The sequence below is a fragment of the Dipodomys merriami genome, unplaced genomic scaffold (genome assembly GCF_024711535.1).
Source record: "Dipodomys merriami isolate MVZ:Mamm:240054 unplaced genomic scaffold, mDipMer1.0.p SCAF_5, whole genome shotgun sequence".
NCBI lineage: Eukaryota > Metazoa > Chordata > Mammalia > Rodentia > Heteromyidae > Dipodomys > Dipodomys merriami.
The window spans coordinates 42,708,562-42,727,568 of NW_027206068.1; the positions used below are offsets into that span (position 1 = coordinate 42,708,562).

At 46.4% G+C, this 19,007-nt stretch overlaps 1 protein-coding gene across 1 annotated transcript; it reads left to right on the forward strand.

The window, feature by feature from the left end:
• The first annotated feature begins 137 nt into the window (after positions 1–137).
• Peg10 (paternally expressed 10) lies at positions 138–11,794 on the forward strand. Its single transcript, XM_069996520.1, is given in 3 exon segments — positions 138–375; positions 6,252–7,447; positions 7,450–11,794. Coding segments are annotated over 3 exon segments (2,388 nt in total). The 5' UTR covers positions 138–370; the 3' UTR covers positions 8,637–11,794.
• The last annotated feature ends 7,213 nt before the right edge of the window (positions 11,795–19,007 follow it).

Sequence of the window (19,007 nt, forward strand, 5' to 3'; positions counted from 1 at the left end):
CCCCCCCCACTCTCCCATCCCCCCTTTCCCCCCTTCCCCCCCCTCCTGGCCCGCCCCCGCACTCCCCTCCACCCCCCCTGGCCCGCGGAGCACGCTGGGATTTGGCGCCCCCCCTCCGTGTTCAGGCTATATAAGGCTAGCGGTCCGGGCTCGGGGTACACGCGCTTCAACTTCGGTTGGTGTGTGTCGAAGGAACCTGACTGCCACCCGAGAGCAGAGCCGAGAGGGTCCACCGAGCCCCGCGAAAGGTCCGCTGAGCGGGCTCGAGTCCGGAGCCACTCCGGGCTTCGGCCGCCCAGTGGAGCCCACGCCCGGCCAGGTGTGGGACCCATCCTTCCCGTCCTCGCAGAGGGGTCCTCGTGTGGTGAGTATGCGGTGAGGATTTTTTCTTTATAAGATCACATTCATTAAGATCCCGTTTTTCCGGGGGAGCTGCGGGAGCTGGAGTAATGCGCCCTCCCGGGGGTCTCCACGCACACCCTGTCACGCCTTCACTGGCCGGACGACCCCCAGGACAGTGAGGGGAAACTAAGCCTTCGCGGCATCTGGTCTTCAAGACCAAGTCCAGAGACGGTCTGTGGACGGACATGAGCTGCGGACAGTCATGAGCTGCAGACGCACATGAGCTACAGACCCCGCTCCCGAGGGTGCTCCTCGGATGCGCTACAACTCACTGAAGCTTCAGTGCGCTTACAAACGGAGGCGCTTCATGCGCTAACCAACGGAGGGGCGCTTCAAGCGCTGCGAGCGGAGGCGCTTCGTGCGCTGCCAACGGATGGGCGCTTCAGGCGCTACCAACACGGCGCGACAGGAGCTCTCCGACTCATTTGCGCTTTAGATGCGCTATGAAGTCTGAACTGCCCAAGAGTCGCACTGCGAGAGCGCTAGGAGAAAACGAGAAGACCTGCCCAGGGCGCTTCATGGCGCTGGGAGAGGCAGACGGACTGCAGAGGTGCGAACTGCAGCGCAATTTACCCCTAAAATGCGCTTCCAACTCATCCCTACCGCAGAGGCGCGGAAGCCACAGCCCGGTGCGCCCCACCGGGCCGCGGAGCCCCCTGCGCTTGGTCTCTGAGAGCGGGGCGGGGGGCTCCCACTCCCTCACCTTTGGGGGTGGTTCCCACTTAAGGTTTCTTGGGATTTCTCTTGCATGACCGGGGCTGGTAGACAAAATGGAGCCCCGGGCAGCAAGGAAGCGTTTTCGCATTCTGCCCGCATCGGCCGCGCTCGGCGGTGGGGTGGAGGGCGCGGACTTTTGGCAGCGCGGGCTGCCTGAGCCGTGATTGATGCCCGCGGCCGTAGAGTTGCCGCGGTGGCGCGACTTGGCGTTCAGCAACAGTTTGTGGAAATCGGTCGGTCTGCTGAGTTGCGGGGAGGGGGGCGGGCGCGCTGGGGCGGGGGGCGTTCGCTCTAGCCGCTGGAAATGAAGCGGGGTGCGAGGCGGGAGGGGGGCGAGGAGGAGGGTCTGGGAGGGGGGAGGATCTCGGGAAAGGCGGCAGACCCTCTGCGGCCGCGTCACAGCCAGTCTCAGACCTGCCCCGCCCATCCGAGCGCGCCTTCTCTGCAGTCTCGGGCTCAGAGCGCGCTTCGCCCCCTCCCCTCCGCGCCTCCTCGCAGCGCGCCTCCCCCGGAGCGCGCCTCCGTTGCCGCGCGCCTTCCCGGAGCGCGCCTCCCGCAGCCCCGCCTCCCCAGGCTGGCTCTCAGAGCCCGCTTAGCCGAGCCCCGCCTCCACGCCTGCCCCCTTTGGGGTGTCCTGCCCAGACCCTGCCTCCCCAGCCCGCCTTCTCTGACGTGGCTCCCCCCAGATCCCGCCTCCCCTGGCCCCCCTCTTCTTGAGGTGGCCGGCCTGCACCCCGCCTCCCTCAGCCCGCCTTCGGTGACGTAGCCTGCTCAGATCCCGCCCCCCTCGGCCTGCTTCCTCTGAGGTGGCCCTCCCCTCATACCCCGCCTCCCTCAGCCAGCCTCCTTTGAGGCGGCCTACAGCCCCGCCCTCCTCAAAGCTCCTGCGCCTGCGCAGTGTAAGCTCCCATTACTCCCCCCCCCCCCATCCCTCTCTCCTGGTCTCTTGCCTTTGCGCCTGCGTACCTTACTTGTCTGAGCCTGGCTGTACAGCCCCGCCCCCCTGCGGTTTCTGTGCTGCACGGTTTTTGGTTTTTGTCCACTGGTGTCTAATAAATCTAAGAGTGAGATCAATTAACAACAATTATACCTTGCATTCATAATCACTTTCAACAAGTGCCTTTAATATTATACAACATAATCCGACAATTTAATACTACTGATAGTGGATTATGATGGGAACGTCTAAGTTTACCTGGCTGGTGCCTCAAGGCAATTCAGCCAGCGCTTTTATTTCAAATAATAAAACAGAAATTAAAGGAATATTTTCACATTTAAACTTTTTTTCCTTGGAGACACTCGTGGACCTACTGGAATTGGATGCTTTGATGAATACAAAACAAGAGCAAGTTGAACTTTGAGGGAGTTTAAGTGACTGGTTGGCACTGCTGGCTTGGACTCGAAGGAGGTTGAAGCGTTTCTGTGTATAGGAATCAAGGTGTTGTTTTTCTATTGGACTCTAGAGGATTAGTCCCGCCTACATATAATAATGTGCACTTGGCACATGTAGGCATTCATTAATTACTTGTTAAGTGACCAGAATAAATTGGTTTATTATTGTGTTGCCCAGGTCTGAAGTTTTCTGATTTCTGAGTCCTGGGTCCTTTGGCACTTTGCTGTCCTGGGTTGTACTGTTGTCTTAACTTTCTCACACCCAACAGTGTCTTCTAAAGTTTTTGGCTTATTCTAAAAAAGAAAAAAATGTATATGTTTTTGAACTGCAATTATGTGAGCTGTAATTATAATATAAAATTAAATTAATTTAAATTATCCCAAGTAATTAGCTTTTTTCATAAAAAGCTAATTATTTGCTATCCCAAGTAATTAGCTTTTTTCATAAAAAGCTAATTATTTGCTATCCCAAGTAATTAGCTTTTTTCATAAAAAGCTAATTATTTGTTATCCCATGTAATTAGCTTTTTTCATAAAAAGCTAATTATTTAAGTTTTAGGCAAATGGGTTATTAATGCTACATATTGGCCTTATAAACTAGTTACATTACAAAATAAAGATTGAATTTTCAGCTGTCATAATTAAACATCTGTATAATATACAGATGAACCATGTAAAAAGGCTTCTAACTGAAGAAATTTAAAAACCTGGTTCCATATTTACAAACTATGAGCCAGGATTTTATTAAGGGGGTGGGGGGGAAGGAGGCTTTGCCTCCCACAAATCAGTCACTCTACTAATTCCCCTCCCTCAAATTATTTTTCCTTTGGAAATTCTGTGATTGTAATTACAGCTTTAAGTCTGTTTCCTATTTTGGCAATTTTATATATGCATATTTAAGAGGCCTAAAACATTGATAAAGCATGCACATACTAATTTGCATTTCACAAATAATGCAGTACTCAAAATCTTTGGACAATATTTGAAAGTTTACAACACTAGCATTTATGTCCCATTTCTTTTTGGGACATTTATACATGGTGTTTTGGGCCTCTTTTTTTTTTTTTTCTATGTTTGAGATTTTAAAACTTTTTAGATGTCATAATGACATTTGTCCCAGGCAGCTAGGCTTAATGCAGTGTGACCTCTCTCAGTTTCAGGAATGGGACCTTGACCCCCTCCACCTCTCACCTCTCCTATCTAGTCCCCACTAAGGGCGAATTTAAGGAGCCAATGTTTTATAAGTCAAATAAAGTCAAAATGCTCCTTACCTCAAATTAACTTTGCTTTGAGGTACAGCCCCACCCATAAATTGCAAACCTCCACATGGGAGATTGAGCCCTTAAACTGAGGTCTTTGAATTTGTTTAATTAGCACTGTATTAAAAAGTTTTTTTTAAAAAAAGTGAGGGGAGGGGCATGTATCCCCAAGTTACATAAGTTATAGCCCCTCCTTACTTTTCACTTTTAAATTTTGTACTGATTTGCTAATGTAATTTCTATCTCTTTATTGTTTCTTATAGGTGTGAAAACCACCTTATCTAAGCTTCAATAATGTCCACCCTGTGTCTGTGATTGGCACATAGGTTGTTGACCTCCCTGACCTGGGTCACACTGCACACTAGGCCTTACTGGCAATGCTCTTTGGGAAGTCTCAAGTCTTTTTCCCAAGGGCTACTTTGTAGAAGACACAGTGGTACCTTAGTTACCTGTGGTTACTAGACTTTTTAAATGGGACATTGAATCTCTTAATTTAATATGCAATAATCACATTATGCTAATGACTTTATAAAGGAAGATAAATGTGACAGGTTAGGATTTGTTTGTTGTGTCTTGTTTGTTTGTTTTTTTTCTAAGCCCGAATATCAATAAATTGATGTTTCTTTTTTTTTAATATAGCCTGGAATATAGGTAATTAAGAAGCACGGTTAAAACTATTAAAGTAGCACACTAATTCCTGCCCTTTAAGGACAAATAGCCACTCCTTTGAGAGGCCTCACCAACTACACTGGACAAAGGGAATATGGCTACTGGTGGAGAGTTGGGCCAGGGGAGGGTCCTAAATATTAGTTATTTTCCACCTAACTTCTCTAATTAACAAATGTTTACCATTTGAGCTTTACATAATGTAATTATGGTGCGTTTTGCCTTGATAGATCTCAGAGAAGAAAGTTGTTTTAAAACTTTAAAAGTTTTCAGATTTACAAACTACAAAGTTTTAAACTTTTTAAAGTTTATACAACATGGCTTAACAAAACTTTTGTTTAGATTGAGTTCAAAACTTTCCAAAGTTTTAGAACTTTAATATACTTAGAACTTTTAAAACTTAAGTTTTAAACTTCTGAAACACATTTGTCAAACTTTTACAAAGATAGACTTTTAATAAAAAGTTTTCAAAACTCATTTAACTGAATATATTAAACATGTAAACACTTTATGTGTTTATGTTTTCCAGATTTGGGAACTGAAAATATAAAATAATTAAATTAAATTAATTAAATAAATAAATTCATTTAATGCTACTTTCAGAAATGACACAGATCCTGTGTTATCATTTGTGTGTATGATGTGTTGTCATCATACACACTTAATCCCTCCCCTCACTCCATCTTCACACACAGTCACATCCACTCATTATGCCCCCCCCTCAGGAATGCACCCTATCCCATTTTAGCATTATACACCTTTGGGTGGGGCTCTGTTGTTGACAGAGTTTATTACAGACTGCTTACCTGCGGAACAAATAAAGCCCTGGATTTTTTTTTTTTACTAATGCAATATTTAAAAACAAACACATTGAATATATTTAGATGCCCAGGTTGCTATATTTGCACCCCCCCCATTTATATAAAAAGTTACATTTCTCTTATCTAATTAATAGCTTTTATTAGTATCAGTTAACAACCATTGGATATTCCCTGCTTTGTCTACATTAATTAAATCACAATATGTTTGAGGGTATACTATTAATGGGCATCTTGAATGCCCCATTTAATAGTTCATTTCTTCCAAGGAGGTATTAATTAGCTTTCTTTGAATGATTATATAATGAAGAGAGAAGTAGACACCTGCCGTTGTTCAGTGCCATTTCTGTTGCACAGAGAATTCTCTTGTGGAAGTTGAATTATGATCAGAAATGTAATTAGACAGTCTTGTGGTTTTTATGATGGTGGTAGTTGTGTTTGGTTAGATAATTAGTGACTTTCTCTGTAGAGATGGCCTTGAGTGTGGGACAGTTAACCCCACTTTTTCAGACTTGAATACAAAGTGATTTTAATGCCCCCTCCTTTTTTTGTGGTTTTCTCATTGGTTGGAATATTAGCTGGGTTGTTGTTGTTGTTGTTTGCCTAGCTTCTCTTATAATTAAGGTTATTGTTTTGCATAATTATTTGGTATTCATCTTTGCTTTGAAAGTTTCTTGCTGTCCTCCTGCCATACAAAGTTATTGTTTAAAAATGTAAGGATGCTGATGATAAAGTTTCTGTATTGTTGAATCATGATGAGCAGGTGGCTTTTGAGGGGGGCAGGGTCGTTTGGACAATCAGAGTGATATGCTTTTCACTGTTGTTGGAATTGATTGACAGCTCGGTTCTTTTTTCAGTTTTGAGGGTGTGTTTTGTTTGGCCACTAATTAATATGAGCCTCTCGAATAAGAGGGTAGTTTTAAATTGCTAAATCTTTGTGTATGTGGTGCTGCTGTGAATGTGTATGTTGAATATATAATTTTATCTTCATTTACAGAAACAAGCGGGTTTTGAAAACAAAGCAGCCGCGAAGAAGGGGAGCAAGAGGCCAGGATCCAGGCCTCCATCCCCACAGGTGTGAAGCCACACCCGGGAGGTCCCCTCCCACCCCCATAGTTGCCATGGGTCCCGGAGGAGCTGCTGGAGCTGCTGGAGGGTCAGCCGACTGCCCTCCCCCTCCCCCGCCCCCTCCCCCCAACAACAACAACAACAACAAAGGCAACAAGAGCCCCTGCGTCCCCAACATGACCGAGCGCAGGCGGGACGAGCTGTCTGAAGAGATCAACAACCTGAGAGAGAAGGTCATCAGGCAGTCCGAGGAGAACAACAACCTGCAGAGCCAGGTGCAGAAGCTGACCGAGGAGAACAGCACCCTCCGTGAGCAGGTGGAGGTGGAGCCTGTCCCCGAGGACGACGAAGACGACATTGAGCTGCAGGGTGCCGCGGCGGCTGCCGTGCCCACCACCCCCATCGAGGAAGAGTGCCCCGAAGACCTGCCAGAGAAGTTCGATGGCAACCCCGACATGCTGGCTCCCTTCATGTCCCAGTGCCAGGTCTTCATGGAGAAGAGCACCCGCGACTTCTCACTTGACCGCGTCCGTGTCTGCTTCGTGACAAGCATGATGACCGGCCGTGCCGCCCGCTGGGCCTCTGCCAAGCTGGAGCGATCCAATTACCTGATGCACAACTACCCGGCCTTCATGATGGAAATGAAGCACGTCTTCGAAGACCCTCAGAGGCGAGAGGCTGCCAAACGCAAGATCAGACGCCTGCGCCAGGGCCTGGGGTCCGTCGTCGATTATTCCAACGCCTTCCAGATGATCGCCCAGGACCTGGATTGGAACGAGCCTGCCCTGATTGACCAGTACCACGAAGGCCTCAGTGACCAGATTCAGGAGGAGCTGTCCCACATCGAAGCCCCCAAGACCCTGTCTGCGCTGATCGGCCAGTGCATCCACATCGAGAGAAGGCTGGCCCGGGCTGCTGCTGCTCGCAAGCCGCGCTCCCCACCCCGGGCGCTGGTGTTGCCCAACGCAGGTCACCAGGTGGATCCGACCGAGCCGGTGGGAGGTGCCCGCATGCGCCTGACCCAGGAAGAGAAGGAGAGACGCCGAAAGCTGAACCTCTGCCTCTACTGCGGCAACGGAGGGCACTACGCCGACAACTGTCCTGCCAAGGCCTCCAAGAATTCGCCGGCGGGAAACTCCCCGGCCCCGCTGTAGAGGGACCTTCAGCGACCGGGCCAGAATTAATAAGGTCCCCACAAGATGATGCTGTCTCTGCGCCACACCTGCAAGTGATGCTCCAGATCCATCTCCCGGGCAGACACACCCTGTTCGTCCGAGCCATGATCGATTCTGGTGCTTCTGGCAACTTCATTGATCAAGAATACGTCATACAGAATGCAATTCCTGTAAGAGTCAAGGACTGGCCAATTCTCGTGGAAGCAATCGACGGGCGCCCCGTGGCATCCGGCCCCATTGTCCACGAAACCCACCACCTGTTCGTCGACCTGGGTGATCACCGAGAGGTGCTGTCATTCGATGTGACTCAGTCTCCGTTCTTTCCCGTCGTCCTGGGGGTTCGCTGGCTGACCATCCATGACCCCAACATCACCTGGAGCACCCGATCAATCGTCTTCGACTCCGATTACTGCCGCTACCACTGCCGGATGTACTCGGCCATACCTCCACCGCTCCCACCACCACCGGGGCCGCACCCGACCCTTTACTTCCCAGTAGAAGGCGGGTACAGAGTTTACCACCCAGTGAGGTATTACTATGTCCAGAATGTGTACACCCCAGTGGATCACCACCACTACCCGGATCACCGGCTGGTCGATCCTCACATAGAAATGATCCCTGGAGCACACAGCATCCCCAGTGGACATGTGTACTCCCTGTCTGAACCGGAAATGGCTGCTCTCCGAGATTTCGTGGCGAGAAATGTGAAGGATGGGCTCATCACCCCCACCATCGCACCCAACGGAGCACAAGTTCTCCAGGTGAAGAGGGGCTGGAAGCTGCAAGTCACTTACAATTGCCGGGCTCCGAACCACGTCACCATCCAACACCAGTACCCTCGCCTGTCTATTCCAAACCTAGAAGACCAAGCGCACCTGGCCACTTACACTGAATACGTTCCTCAAGTACATGGGTACCACTCGTACCCCACCTACGCGTACCCGACCTACCCCGTAGGATTCGCGTGGTACCCCGTGGGGCGAGATGGGCATGGAAGATCTCTCTACGTACCTGTGATGGTCACCTGGAATCCACACTGGTACCGCCAGCCTCCGGTACCCCAGTATCCGCCGCCGCAGCCGCCGCCGCCGCCGCCACCGCCACCCCCGCCACCACCTTCATCGTCCTACACCATGTAAACACCTGTCATGTCCTCCAGGAACTCCGCCCTCAGAAGTTTATTCCTGTGCAGCTTCTCAATCACACCGCTGGACTGTCACCTCAGCCTGTGGAAGGAGCTGATGCTAAGGCAGGAAATGTTGATTTCTTTATGGAGGGGGAAGTAAAATGGGGAGGACATGACCTTTCTTGGAGTTTCGGCACTCTCTTTACATCAGGGGAGGACCGACGCCTTATGAGGAAGCCACAGTTATTGGTGCAGTGTGGGACGGCTTCCGTGATCCTCTTGCTGCACCCCTTGGAAACTTCACCATCGTCAAACTCCACTTTCATGGTTCCGTTAATATACAAGGAGCAGCAACTCGACCGGTTCTCCCAGGAGCAGGCAAAAACCCCTGCTAATTGTAACACCTCAAGCCTGACAAAGGAAGTGCTCTCTCAGACTGACTCTTGCGTGTTAAGAGTGTGCCTTCACATCCCGGTGCAAATCACATGTACCCAAGAACTCTGGCTTTGACAACATCTTACCATCGCCATGCCAGTAATGGCAACACCTCTCATCATCTGTGAGGGCTAAAGAGTAGCAAAAGGACACCCGAATTGTGTACCCAACACTTGAGAGGCTCTGAGGTCATTGGTACCAACTCCTGCTGGTACTTCAGAGGGTGTTTTCATGAGCGGCCATGTGTCTGCCTCCATGCACCTGGGCATCCCATCATCCCCTCATTGGTCTGTACCAGGAGGATGCTTGAGAGGGGAAATGATTTAGCACCCAGACCACACTCTCGGAAGAGGAGGAATTAGAGTAGTACTGGGCACTGTCTTGAGGCTATGGACTTGTAAAAGATCAGAGTCCCACCTGAAGCTGCCAATGGATGACAGGCCTCACCTTTGTGCTAACCTGGGGCTGCCTGACTTCTTTTAGCCTGGTCCCTTGCTACTACCTTGAACCATTTGTCTAACCTCTCTCTTTCTGTTTTACTACTGCCATTTAACCCTGCTGCAGGATTTGCCACCTTCCTGCCTGGTTGCTGAGACTCCATTTTGCTGCCATGCATGGAGATTGGAAGAGCAGGCTTGAAGGAGCATGTGTTTCAGCCCACATGGTCTCCAGTTGCCAACATACAGTTTGAGCAGTAGGAAGCAACATGGTTTATATTTCAGAATACATTTCATGGAGTCTTAATGGTGAAGTTTCCTTTTCCATCAACATCACCTTTAATACCTTCATTATCAGCCCCCCAACCCCTTTACCCTTGCATGTTTACTTAAGTTTTAGCTATAGTAGTATCTTTTAGGTATTTTTAAGTGATGACTATGCTTTCAAGTTTCCACTGATGAATAAAGAACTATCTAATTCTTCTAGTAAAATTAAGTAACATAGCATATTTCTGTGAACTTACTATACTGTGAATGAAAGTCTCTGAAGTACAGACTTCAACTTTAATATTACTCTCAGTTCTATCAATTGGGCCTTTAAAACTCACACGAAGAGAACAAACCTAATTGGCTGTTCAGTTGAGAACAACTTTATCTTGTTTTCCTCAATGGAATCAGAAAGCTTGTCAATCACTCGTGTGTGTTAGTTACTTTTTAAATGGTGCATTTGTGCTTCTGGACTATTGTGAAGTGTCACTCCAGTTTACCTCAACCTCAATTCCATTCTTCATACATTTGAACTCAAATTTTAATTGATCTTCAAGCTGCAGAATGCTCAGAAATGGGACATTATCTGCAGCCCTGGCATGTGCACACGGACATTTGCCACCACTACAAGCAAAAATCTGGAGAATTTGGCCATCGATGGAAGTCAGGACAACATCCCTGACACTCTTTGGACTGTTTATTAAAGCTTGTCATTTAACTTTTCGGCAGTGTGTACCATGTTCTATTACTCTGTATTCTATCTTTAGTTGTTAGCTGTTAGGTAAGATAAGTTAGCTGTTAAGATAAGTAAACTTACTCTATAGTACTGAAATTTGATTAAGTTTCCTTTCTGTCATCTGATTTGTTTCTGTTAAATCTTTTTTGGCATTTCTAACAAAAATGCCTTCATAATAAAGGAAGAAGTTAGAAGTGGAGCAAAACACAAAATGACAAAATTAATTAATTGACCGTTGGAAAAAAATAATTAAATCAATAAGGAAAATTGTCTAAGAGCTCCCATTGCTAGTCAAGCCTGAAAAGAAATTAGTGGAGGTCATCATGCTAGGATATTGAAATGAAGAAAGTTGACATACATTCATGAAGGGTTAGTTTAGTTTGAGCACAGAGGTATCTGTCTTACTAATTTGATGAAATCTTGTAAAGCAGTACAGTGAACTTGGAAGTGCACAAAAATAAGAGGGGCTCCTCTTTCTTGTGCAGTCTGGAAGTTTGTTTTAAGTTTTGCAGGTATCTCTTGGACTCCTGAGTTGACCTGGCTGTCATCCACCACAGACATCTTACTTCAGTACAGTTCGAGGATTGGCAACAGAGAAGACCTTACTGGAAAGGCCTGAGCGGTAATGAAGGACCACCTGTGGAAGAAGAGACTCGAGGGAACCATTCCGTGTTTTCATCTAGAGTGAGAACACACACCTAATAGGACTGAAAGTTCTTTGTTGTTTGAGATTGCAGAACAGTATTGAATTGGTCTGTGGAACATTGCATTGTTTTTCTTTCTTTCTCTCTTAAGTTTTAAGTAATCGGGGATATATGTAATCATAAGCATTTAGGCTGGGAGGGACTATTAATCAATCTTAAGTGGGTGGGATTACTTAGGAAGTTAGGACAATATTATGTATTAGATATCTCTATAAGTGGACGCGTTTACTTACTGTATCCTCTACCCTTTCCCTTCCCTTCCCTTTACACACCTCAAACTCAGAGGGAACTGCAGGGAGATCTAAAACTCTAGTGAAAGTTCAAAGGTGATTGGATTGAGAATTTAATAAAGGCCCTAGGTATTAACTCCTAGGATCAGATTGTGAAAAAATTTGTGGTCATTAAAAGAAAGTGATGAATAAAAGCCCTGTCAGAACCCATCTCTAACCCTACCTCACCCCCTCCCTCCTCCCTATCCCTACCTCTCTACCCTACCCCTCCTGCAAATTGTATTACTCTTTACTATATTTCTCTGTATCTACTAATACTGCATTGATGTATTACAAAAAAAATTCAATAAAGATTTAGTGGTTAAGTGCATACTGTGTCCCTATCATTTCAGCGTCCTCAGGGTCAAGGGCAGAGGGTGGAGCATGGAAGGGCTTGGGGACTTGGAAGGAATAAAGAGAGTGGGTAGTAAGGAAGGAGAAAAGCAGAGGCTAAGAGAGTAGGGAAAAGAGAGGGATAAGAAGATGCGTGATGAATGGGTAGGGGGCTAGGAAGTAGTGGAGAGGGGTAGTATGTTCGGGAGAAGGATAAGAATAGAAGGGTGGGAGATGAAAAATGGATGGGGGACTAGTAAAAAGGTGTGAGGAGGAGGGGTAGGAAGGGAGGGGGTGGGAGGAGGGCAGGGGATGGGATTAAAGGAGATTAAGGATGAAAGGGGTGGGAGACTAGGGAAAAAGGATGAGTTAGTAAAGTAGGGAGAATGGAGGTGAAAAGTAAATAGGGGACTAGAAAGAAGAGGAGGGGAGAGGTAGGAGGGTGGAGTGGGGGGTGAAGAGTGGGTGGAGACTAGGAAGAAGGGATGAATAGGGTATTAAGGAAGGGAGGGGGATGAGGCTTAAGAGTGGGTGGAAGACTAGGAAGATAGTGTGAGCTGGGTAATACGAGGTGAGGGAGATGATCAGAGGGTAGGGATGAAAGGGGTGAGGAATAAGAAGAAGGGATGAGAGATGAGAGTGAGGAGTTGAAGAGTTAAGTAGAAGACTAGAAAGAAGGGGAGGGGAGAGGTAGTAGGAAGGATTGGGAGTAAGGTGTGGGTGGAGGACTAGGAAGAAGAGGTGAGGAGGGGTTAGTAAGGGAGGGGGATGAGAAAGACTAGGGATGAAGAGTAGTTGGGGAAGTAAGAGGAGAGTAGCAGGAGAGAAGATGGATGAAAAGGGTGGGGGATGAGGGGGGAGTAGGAAGAAGGGGTGGGGATAGGGCAGTAGGGAAAGGAGAGGATTGAAAGGAGGGTGAGGGATGAAGAACAAGTAGGGGCTACAAAGAAAGTGAGAAGGGGGTAGTAGGGAAGGGATGAGTAGAGAATGGAAGAGCTTGGGGGATGAGCTCCTCACCCCTGCTAAATCCCCAGTCCTCTCATGAGGAGGAGGACTAAGGAAGGGAGGGGGATGAGGGAAGAGAGCGTGGGGGGGGTATGAGCAAATTGGGGACTAAGAAGGAGGAGGAGTAGAGGAGAAGAAAGAATAGAGGGTGGGATGACTGGGTAGGGGACTAGGGAGAATAGGTGAGGAGGGGTTGTAGGGAAGGGAGGGTGTGAGAAGAGAGGGTGTGGATAAAGAGTGGATGGAGGACTAGGAAGAAGATGTGGGGAGGGGGTAGTAGAAAAGGAGGAGAGTGGATGGGGAACTTGGAAGATGGGTAGTAGTGAAGGGAAGGAGAGGCAAGGCTGGGAGACTAGAAAGGAGGGACAGTAGGGCAAGGAGAGGCAAGAGCAGTGAGTGGGGCATGAAGAGTAGGTGGAAGACTCAGATGAAGGTGAAGAGGGGTAGGTAGTGAAGGGTGGGGGAAGAAGAAGGGGTGAGGGGATGAAGAGTCCCTGAGTGAGGAGAGGGGGATGAGAGGGGAGAATGTAGGGATCAGTGAAGAAGTGACTAGGAAGAAAGGAGGAGGAGTAAAGGAGGGGTAGTAGAGAAGGGAGGGGGAAGAGAGAAGGGTGAGGGATAGAGAGGGGGTGGGGAACTTGGAAGGTGAGGGGTAATAGCAAAGGGAAGGAAAGGAGAGTAGAGAGTGGGAGACTAGAAAGGAGGGGCAGTAGGGAAGGGAGAGGTGTGGGGCTTGATGAATGGGTGGGGACACAGAAGAAGGTGAAGAGGGGTCAGTAGTGAAGGGTGGAGCAAGAGAAGAGAGAGTGAGGAGGGGAGCTAGGAAGAAAGGGTGAAGAGAAAGTAGAGAAAGGAGGGGGCTACGAGAAGAGGGGAGGCTGGAAAGGAAGGGTGGTAGGGATGAAAGGAGATAAAGAGTGAGTGGGGAACTTGGAAGAAGGTGAAGAGGGGATAGTAGAGAAGGGTAGAGCAAGAGAAGAGAGGGTGGGGAATGAAGTATCCTTGCTGGGGCATTAGGAATCTTGGGTAGTAGGGAAGGCAGGGAGATGAGGAGACGTGAAGAGTGGGTGAGGGACTAGAAAGATGGTATTTGGAAAAGTAGAGAAGGGAGGGGGATCATAACAGAGGGTAGGGATGAAGGATGGGGGCTAAGAAGAGGTGAAGAGGGAATAATAGAGAAAGGAGAGATGGAAGTATGGGGGTGATGATTAAGTAGGGAACTAGAAAGAAGAGGAAGGGAGAGGTAGTAGGGAGGAATGGGGGTAAACTAGGAGGAGTGGGTGGAGACTAGGAAGAAGGGATAAACGGGGTAGTAAGGAAGGGAAGGAGATGAGAGGAGGATGAGGGATGAAGAGTAATGGAACTAAGAGAATGAGGTGGGGGTAGTAGAGAGAGATGAAAAGAGTGGAGGATGAAGCGTGGGTGGGGGCTATGAAGAAATGAGGAGGGGGTAGTAGGGATGGGAAAGGATGAGTGGATTGGTGACTAAGCAGGGGTGAATAGGAGGAGTACAGAAGGAGGAGGAGGAGAATAGAGGGCGGGGTTGACTGGGTAGGGGACTAGGAAAAATAGGTGAGCAAGGGTAGTAGGGAAAGGAGGGAGTGAGAAGAGAGTGCGAGGGGATGAAGAGTCCCTGGGGCACTAGGAAGAAGGGGTGAGGAGAGGGGGATGAAGAGGAAGAATGTGAGGGATAAGTGGATACTGGACTAGGAAGGAGTGAAAAGGGGGAAGAGAGAGGGTATTAGGGAAGGAAGGGGAATAAGATGGTGGAGGATGAAGAGAGGGTGGGAGACTAGAAGATGGTATAAGGAGAAGTAGTAGGAATAGAGAGGGATGATAGAGGGTAAGGATGAAGGAGGTGGGGAGCTAAGAAGGAAGGGAATAGGAAGAAAGTGAGGAAAGGGTAGTAGGGAAAGGATGAGTGGAGAGTGGGGGATGAGTGGATTGGGGACTAAGCAGGGATGAGGAGGGAGAATAAAGAAGAAGGATGAGAATAGAGGGGTGGTTGACTGGGTAGGGGTCTAGGAAGGATAGGTGAGGAAGGGTAGTAGGAAGGAGGGGGTGAGAAGAGAGGATGGGGGGTGAAGTGTGGATGGAGGACTAGGAAGAAGGGGTAGTAGAGAAGGAAGGGGAATAAGGGGTGAGTGATTGAGAGTGGGTGGGGGACATGGAAGATGAGGGGCAGTGAAAGGAGAGGGTGAGAGACTAGAAAGGAGGGGCAGTAGGGAAGGGAGAGGCATGAGAAGAGAGGAGGCATGAAGAGTGGATGGAGGACACAGATGAAGAGGGGTCAGTAGTGAAGGATGGGGCAAGAGAAGAGAGGGTGAGGGGATAAAGAGTGGGGGGGTTAGGAAGAAAGGGTGAAGAGAAAGGAGGGGGCTGAGAGGAGAGGGTAGGAGACTAGAAAGGAGGGGCCATAGGGAAGGGAGAGGCATGAAAAGAGAGTGGAGGATGAAGAATGAGTGGGGGACTTGGAAGAAGGTGACAAGGGGGTAGTAGAGAAGGGGGGGGAATGAAGTGTCCTTGAGGGGCTCTAGGAAGAAAGGGTGAGGAGAAAGCAGTAGAGAAAGGAGGGGAATGAGAAGGTAGAGTGTAGGGGATTGGGGAATAGGAAGGGGGAGTGAGGAGAGAAAGAATAGAAAGGGGATGAGAACAGAGATGGGGGCTGGGATGGGGACTAGGAAGAAAAGGTAAAGGAGTAATAGGGAAGGGAGGAGGATGAGGAGAGTAGTGAATGAAGACTTGGTTGGTGACTAGGAAGGAGTTAGGTAGGGGTAGTAGGGAACGGAGGTAAGAGTGGAGAGTGTGGGAAGAAGAGTTGGTGGGGGACTATGAAGAAAGGGTAGAAAGCTGGAAAGGGATAGGGGAGAGAGAGAAGAATGAAGAATGGGTGGGAACTAGTAATAAAGGGTAGGTATAGGATGGTAGGGAAGGAAGAGTGATGAGAAGAAAGGGTATGAAGATGGGAATAGGGTGAGTTTGGGATGAGGGTTGTGTTTAAAGAACACACTAAGCCCAGTGTCCATGATTATATTGAGAACACTCCAGGAAATCAACTAATATCTTCCAGCTACAAAAGGATACCATAACGTGACCAGTTAAAAGTGACTCTAGGGACATAGTTTTTTTAAGCTCAGCAGGACTTGTAATACATGAGATTTATTAATAAAAGGGTGGGCAATGTAGAGATGAATAAAGAGAGGACAGGGAGGTGAAGAAGGGAAGATAAGGATGTCATTAAAAAGAATGCCTCAATTGCTCAACTCTATCAATTATATGCCCAGAGTACCCAGGGAATCAACTTTTTTTTTTGCAAAATATTAACATAAAATCAATAACAACTCATGACATCACAAACATCTTTAATGTCAATATTTTGGGAATAATTGAAATTTATTTGTTGGAATGGGGGGATGGGACAATGGAAAGATGGGCGGAGTGGGGGAGAAGATAGGGAATTGGTAGAGAGTGAAGAGAAGGGTGCAAGTGGAGTAAGTTTAGGATGAAGGTGATGGTTAGAACACATCAATCATCAAACCTAGTATCAGTGATTACTAAGAACACTCCAGAAGATCAACTAACATATTCCAACTGCAAACATAACATAAAACCATTAATTAACAATGGCTCCAGTAACAACAATCTTTAGTGTACTTCTAATATTACTTGAAACACTTAACATTTACTAATCGGGATGGAGAAGGATGAAGAAGAGTATACAAAGTGAGTGGAGGGTAGAAGGAAATAAAGAGTGAGAAGGGGATGAGAAGAATAGGAATGGGGGATAGTTTGAAATAAAAGGGTAATATATAAAGAACACATCAACTGGACAACCCAGTATCAATTATAAGCCCAGAATACCTTAGAAAGTCAAGGAATTCATTCTATCTGTAAAATATTAACATACATAATAATAGACCTATTAATAATGACTTCAGTGACATAAACTTTAGTATCAATATTACTTGGAATAGTTGAGACATATTAATTGGAATGGAGTGGGAGGGTCAGGGGAGGTAGTAAATGTGATTATTGTGTACACAGAATATTCTAGTGACTCAATTCATACGCTCCAGTTACATTTCACAATAATAAATAATAAATCAATAGTGACTCTAGTGACACACAAACTATCAATACTAGGTTGTTGCTGAAAAATATGAGAGGAGCATGGAGGGTGGGGGTGGTGAGAAGGTAGATGGGAGTGGAACATAAAGAATACATAAGTTACACAACCTTATAATGCTAGAGCAAGAATATCCCTAGAAATCAGTTCTATGTGCAACATCTTAACATAAAAGCACCTATTAATGAACAACTCCAGTGATACACTGCAGTTTATTTTTCATATCAACTTTGCAACTTGAGATTTATTAACAGGAGTAGGGAGGGTAATACAGTGGGAAAAATGAGGAGGAAGGTGTGCAGTTAGGAAAAAGGAGAGTGAGAGAAATAGGAATTGGGGTTTGAGATAGAAAGGGGTAGTATATAACAAATACATCAGTCATACAATCCAGTGCCAATTATATACCCAGAATACTTCAATAAATCAATTCATTCCAGCTGGTAAAATATTAATATTTAATATATATGAATATATAATGTATGGGCTGGGAATGTGGCTTAGTGGTAGAGTGCTTACCTAATATGCATGAAGCCCTGGGTTCGATTCCTCAGTACCACATAAACAGAAAAAGCCAGAAGTGGTGCTGTGGTTCAAGTGATAGAGTGTTAGCCTTGAGCAAAAGAAGCTCAGGGACAGTGCCCAGGCCTCTGAGTTCAAGCCCCAGGACTGGTAAAAAAATAAAATGAAAATATTAATAATATTAATATATAAACCACCAATTAATAATAAAACCATCAATCACTAGTAACTCCAGTAAAATAAACTTTAGTTTTCATATAAATACTGCTGAAGAGTTCCTCTTTTTATTGGAGTGGGGAAGATGTAAGAGTGAGATGTCACAATACTGAGGGAAATTGTGGGAGTAGTTAGTGGGAAGGATAGGGTGAGTTTAAGATGGGGATGATATTTGAAGAAGGCAACAGTTACATGGCTGATATTAATCAGTGCAAGGCTGAAGACACTCCAGGAAATCAGCTCAAATATTCCAAATGCAAAACACTAATATAGAAAAGACATCAACTAAGAGTAACTGTAATGTGGCATAACCAGCTTTATCTTTAATAACAATATTACTTGAAAAACTGAAAAGTTGCAGTGGGAAAGAGAAATTAGGGAGTCCAAGGGAAGAGTAGAAGGTAATGCATAAAGAACATATCACATAATCCACTGTCAATTATAAACCCAGTTTACCCCAGGAAATCAGTTCATATATTCCAGCTGCCTGGCATCATCCAGTGACAATGAAATGCATATTTAATATCAATACTACTTGCAATTGTGGATATTTATACACTGGAGTAGGGGGAAGATGAGTTGGTGGGAAAGGGTGAGTTGGGGGAAGAGTGAGAGGAAATGGGAATCAGGAGGGAATTGGGGATGGAAGATGGGAAGAGTGTGATTGGGGTGAGTTTGGGATGGGGATGGTGCATATAGCACATATCAACCACATAGCTAGGTGTCAATTACATTTCCAGAATTCTAAGTAATCAACTTCAGTTGATCTCAGTTGTAAAACATGAACATATAAGGCAAAAAAGCTACTTGTCAATAATGACACTAGTGACATACTAAAAACAAATTACATTGATGTTACCAAATCTGCTTGAAATATTTGAGATTTATTAAAAAAAGAATTGAGATTGAAACAGTGGGGAAAGTGACAATAGGGGTAAGAAGCAGGGGACTTTGAGGAAGATGAGAACATGAACAGAGAAGATGAGAGGCCAGGATGTGGGTGACACATAAAGGTCACATCAATCACAATCCAGTGTCAGTGTATACCCAGTATGTCCCAGAGGAGATCTCATTTATTCCAGGTGCAAAACTTTATCATTTAAAGTAAACCACCAATTAATAGTTTCAGTAAATAGAACAAACTTTTTAATATTAATGTTGCTTAGAATACTTGAGATTTATTAATAAGAATAAGGAGAGTGGGACATTGCAGTAGGGGAAGATGAGGGAGAGAGTGGGAGACATGGGAGATATTATAAGTTGTGTGTAGGATGACTCTGGACAGGTTTGGGGAAGGTAAGGCACACAATACAGTATCAATAACATACCTTGAATAT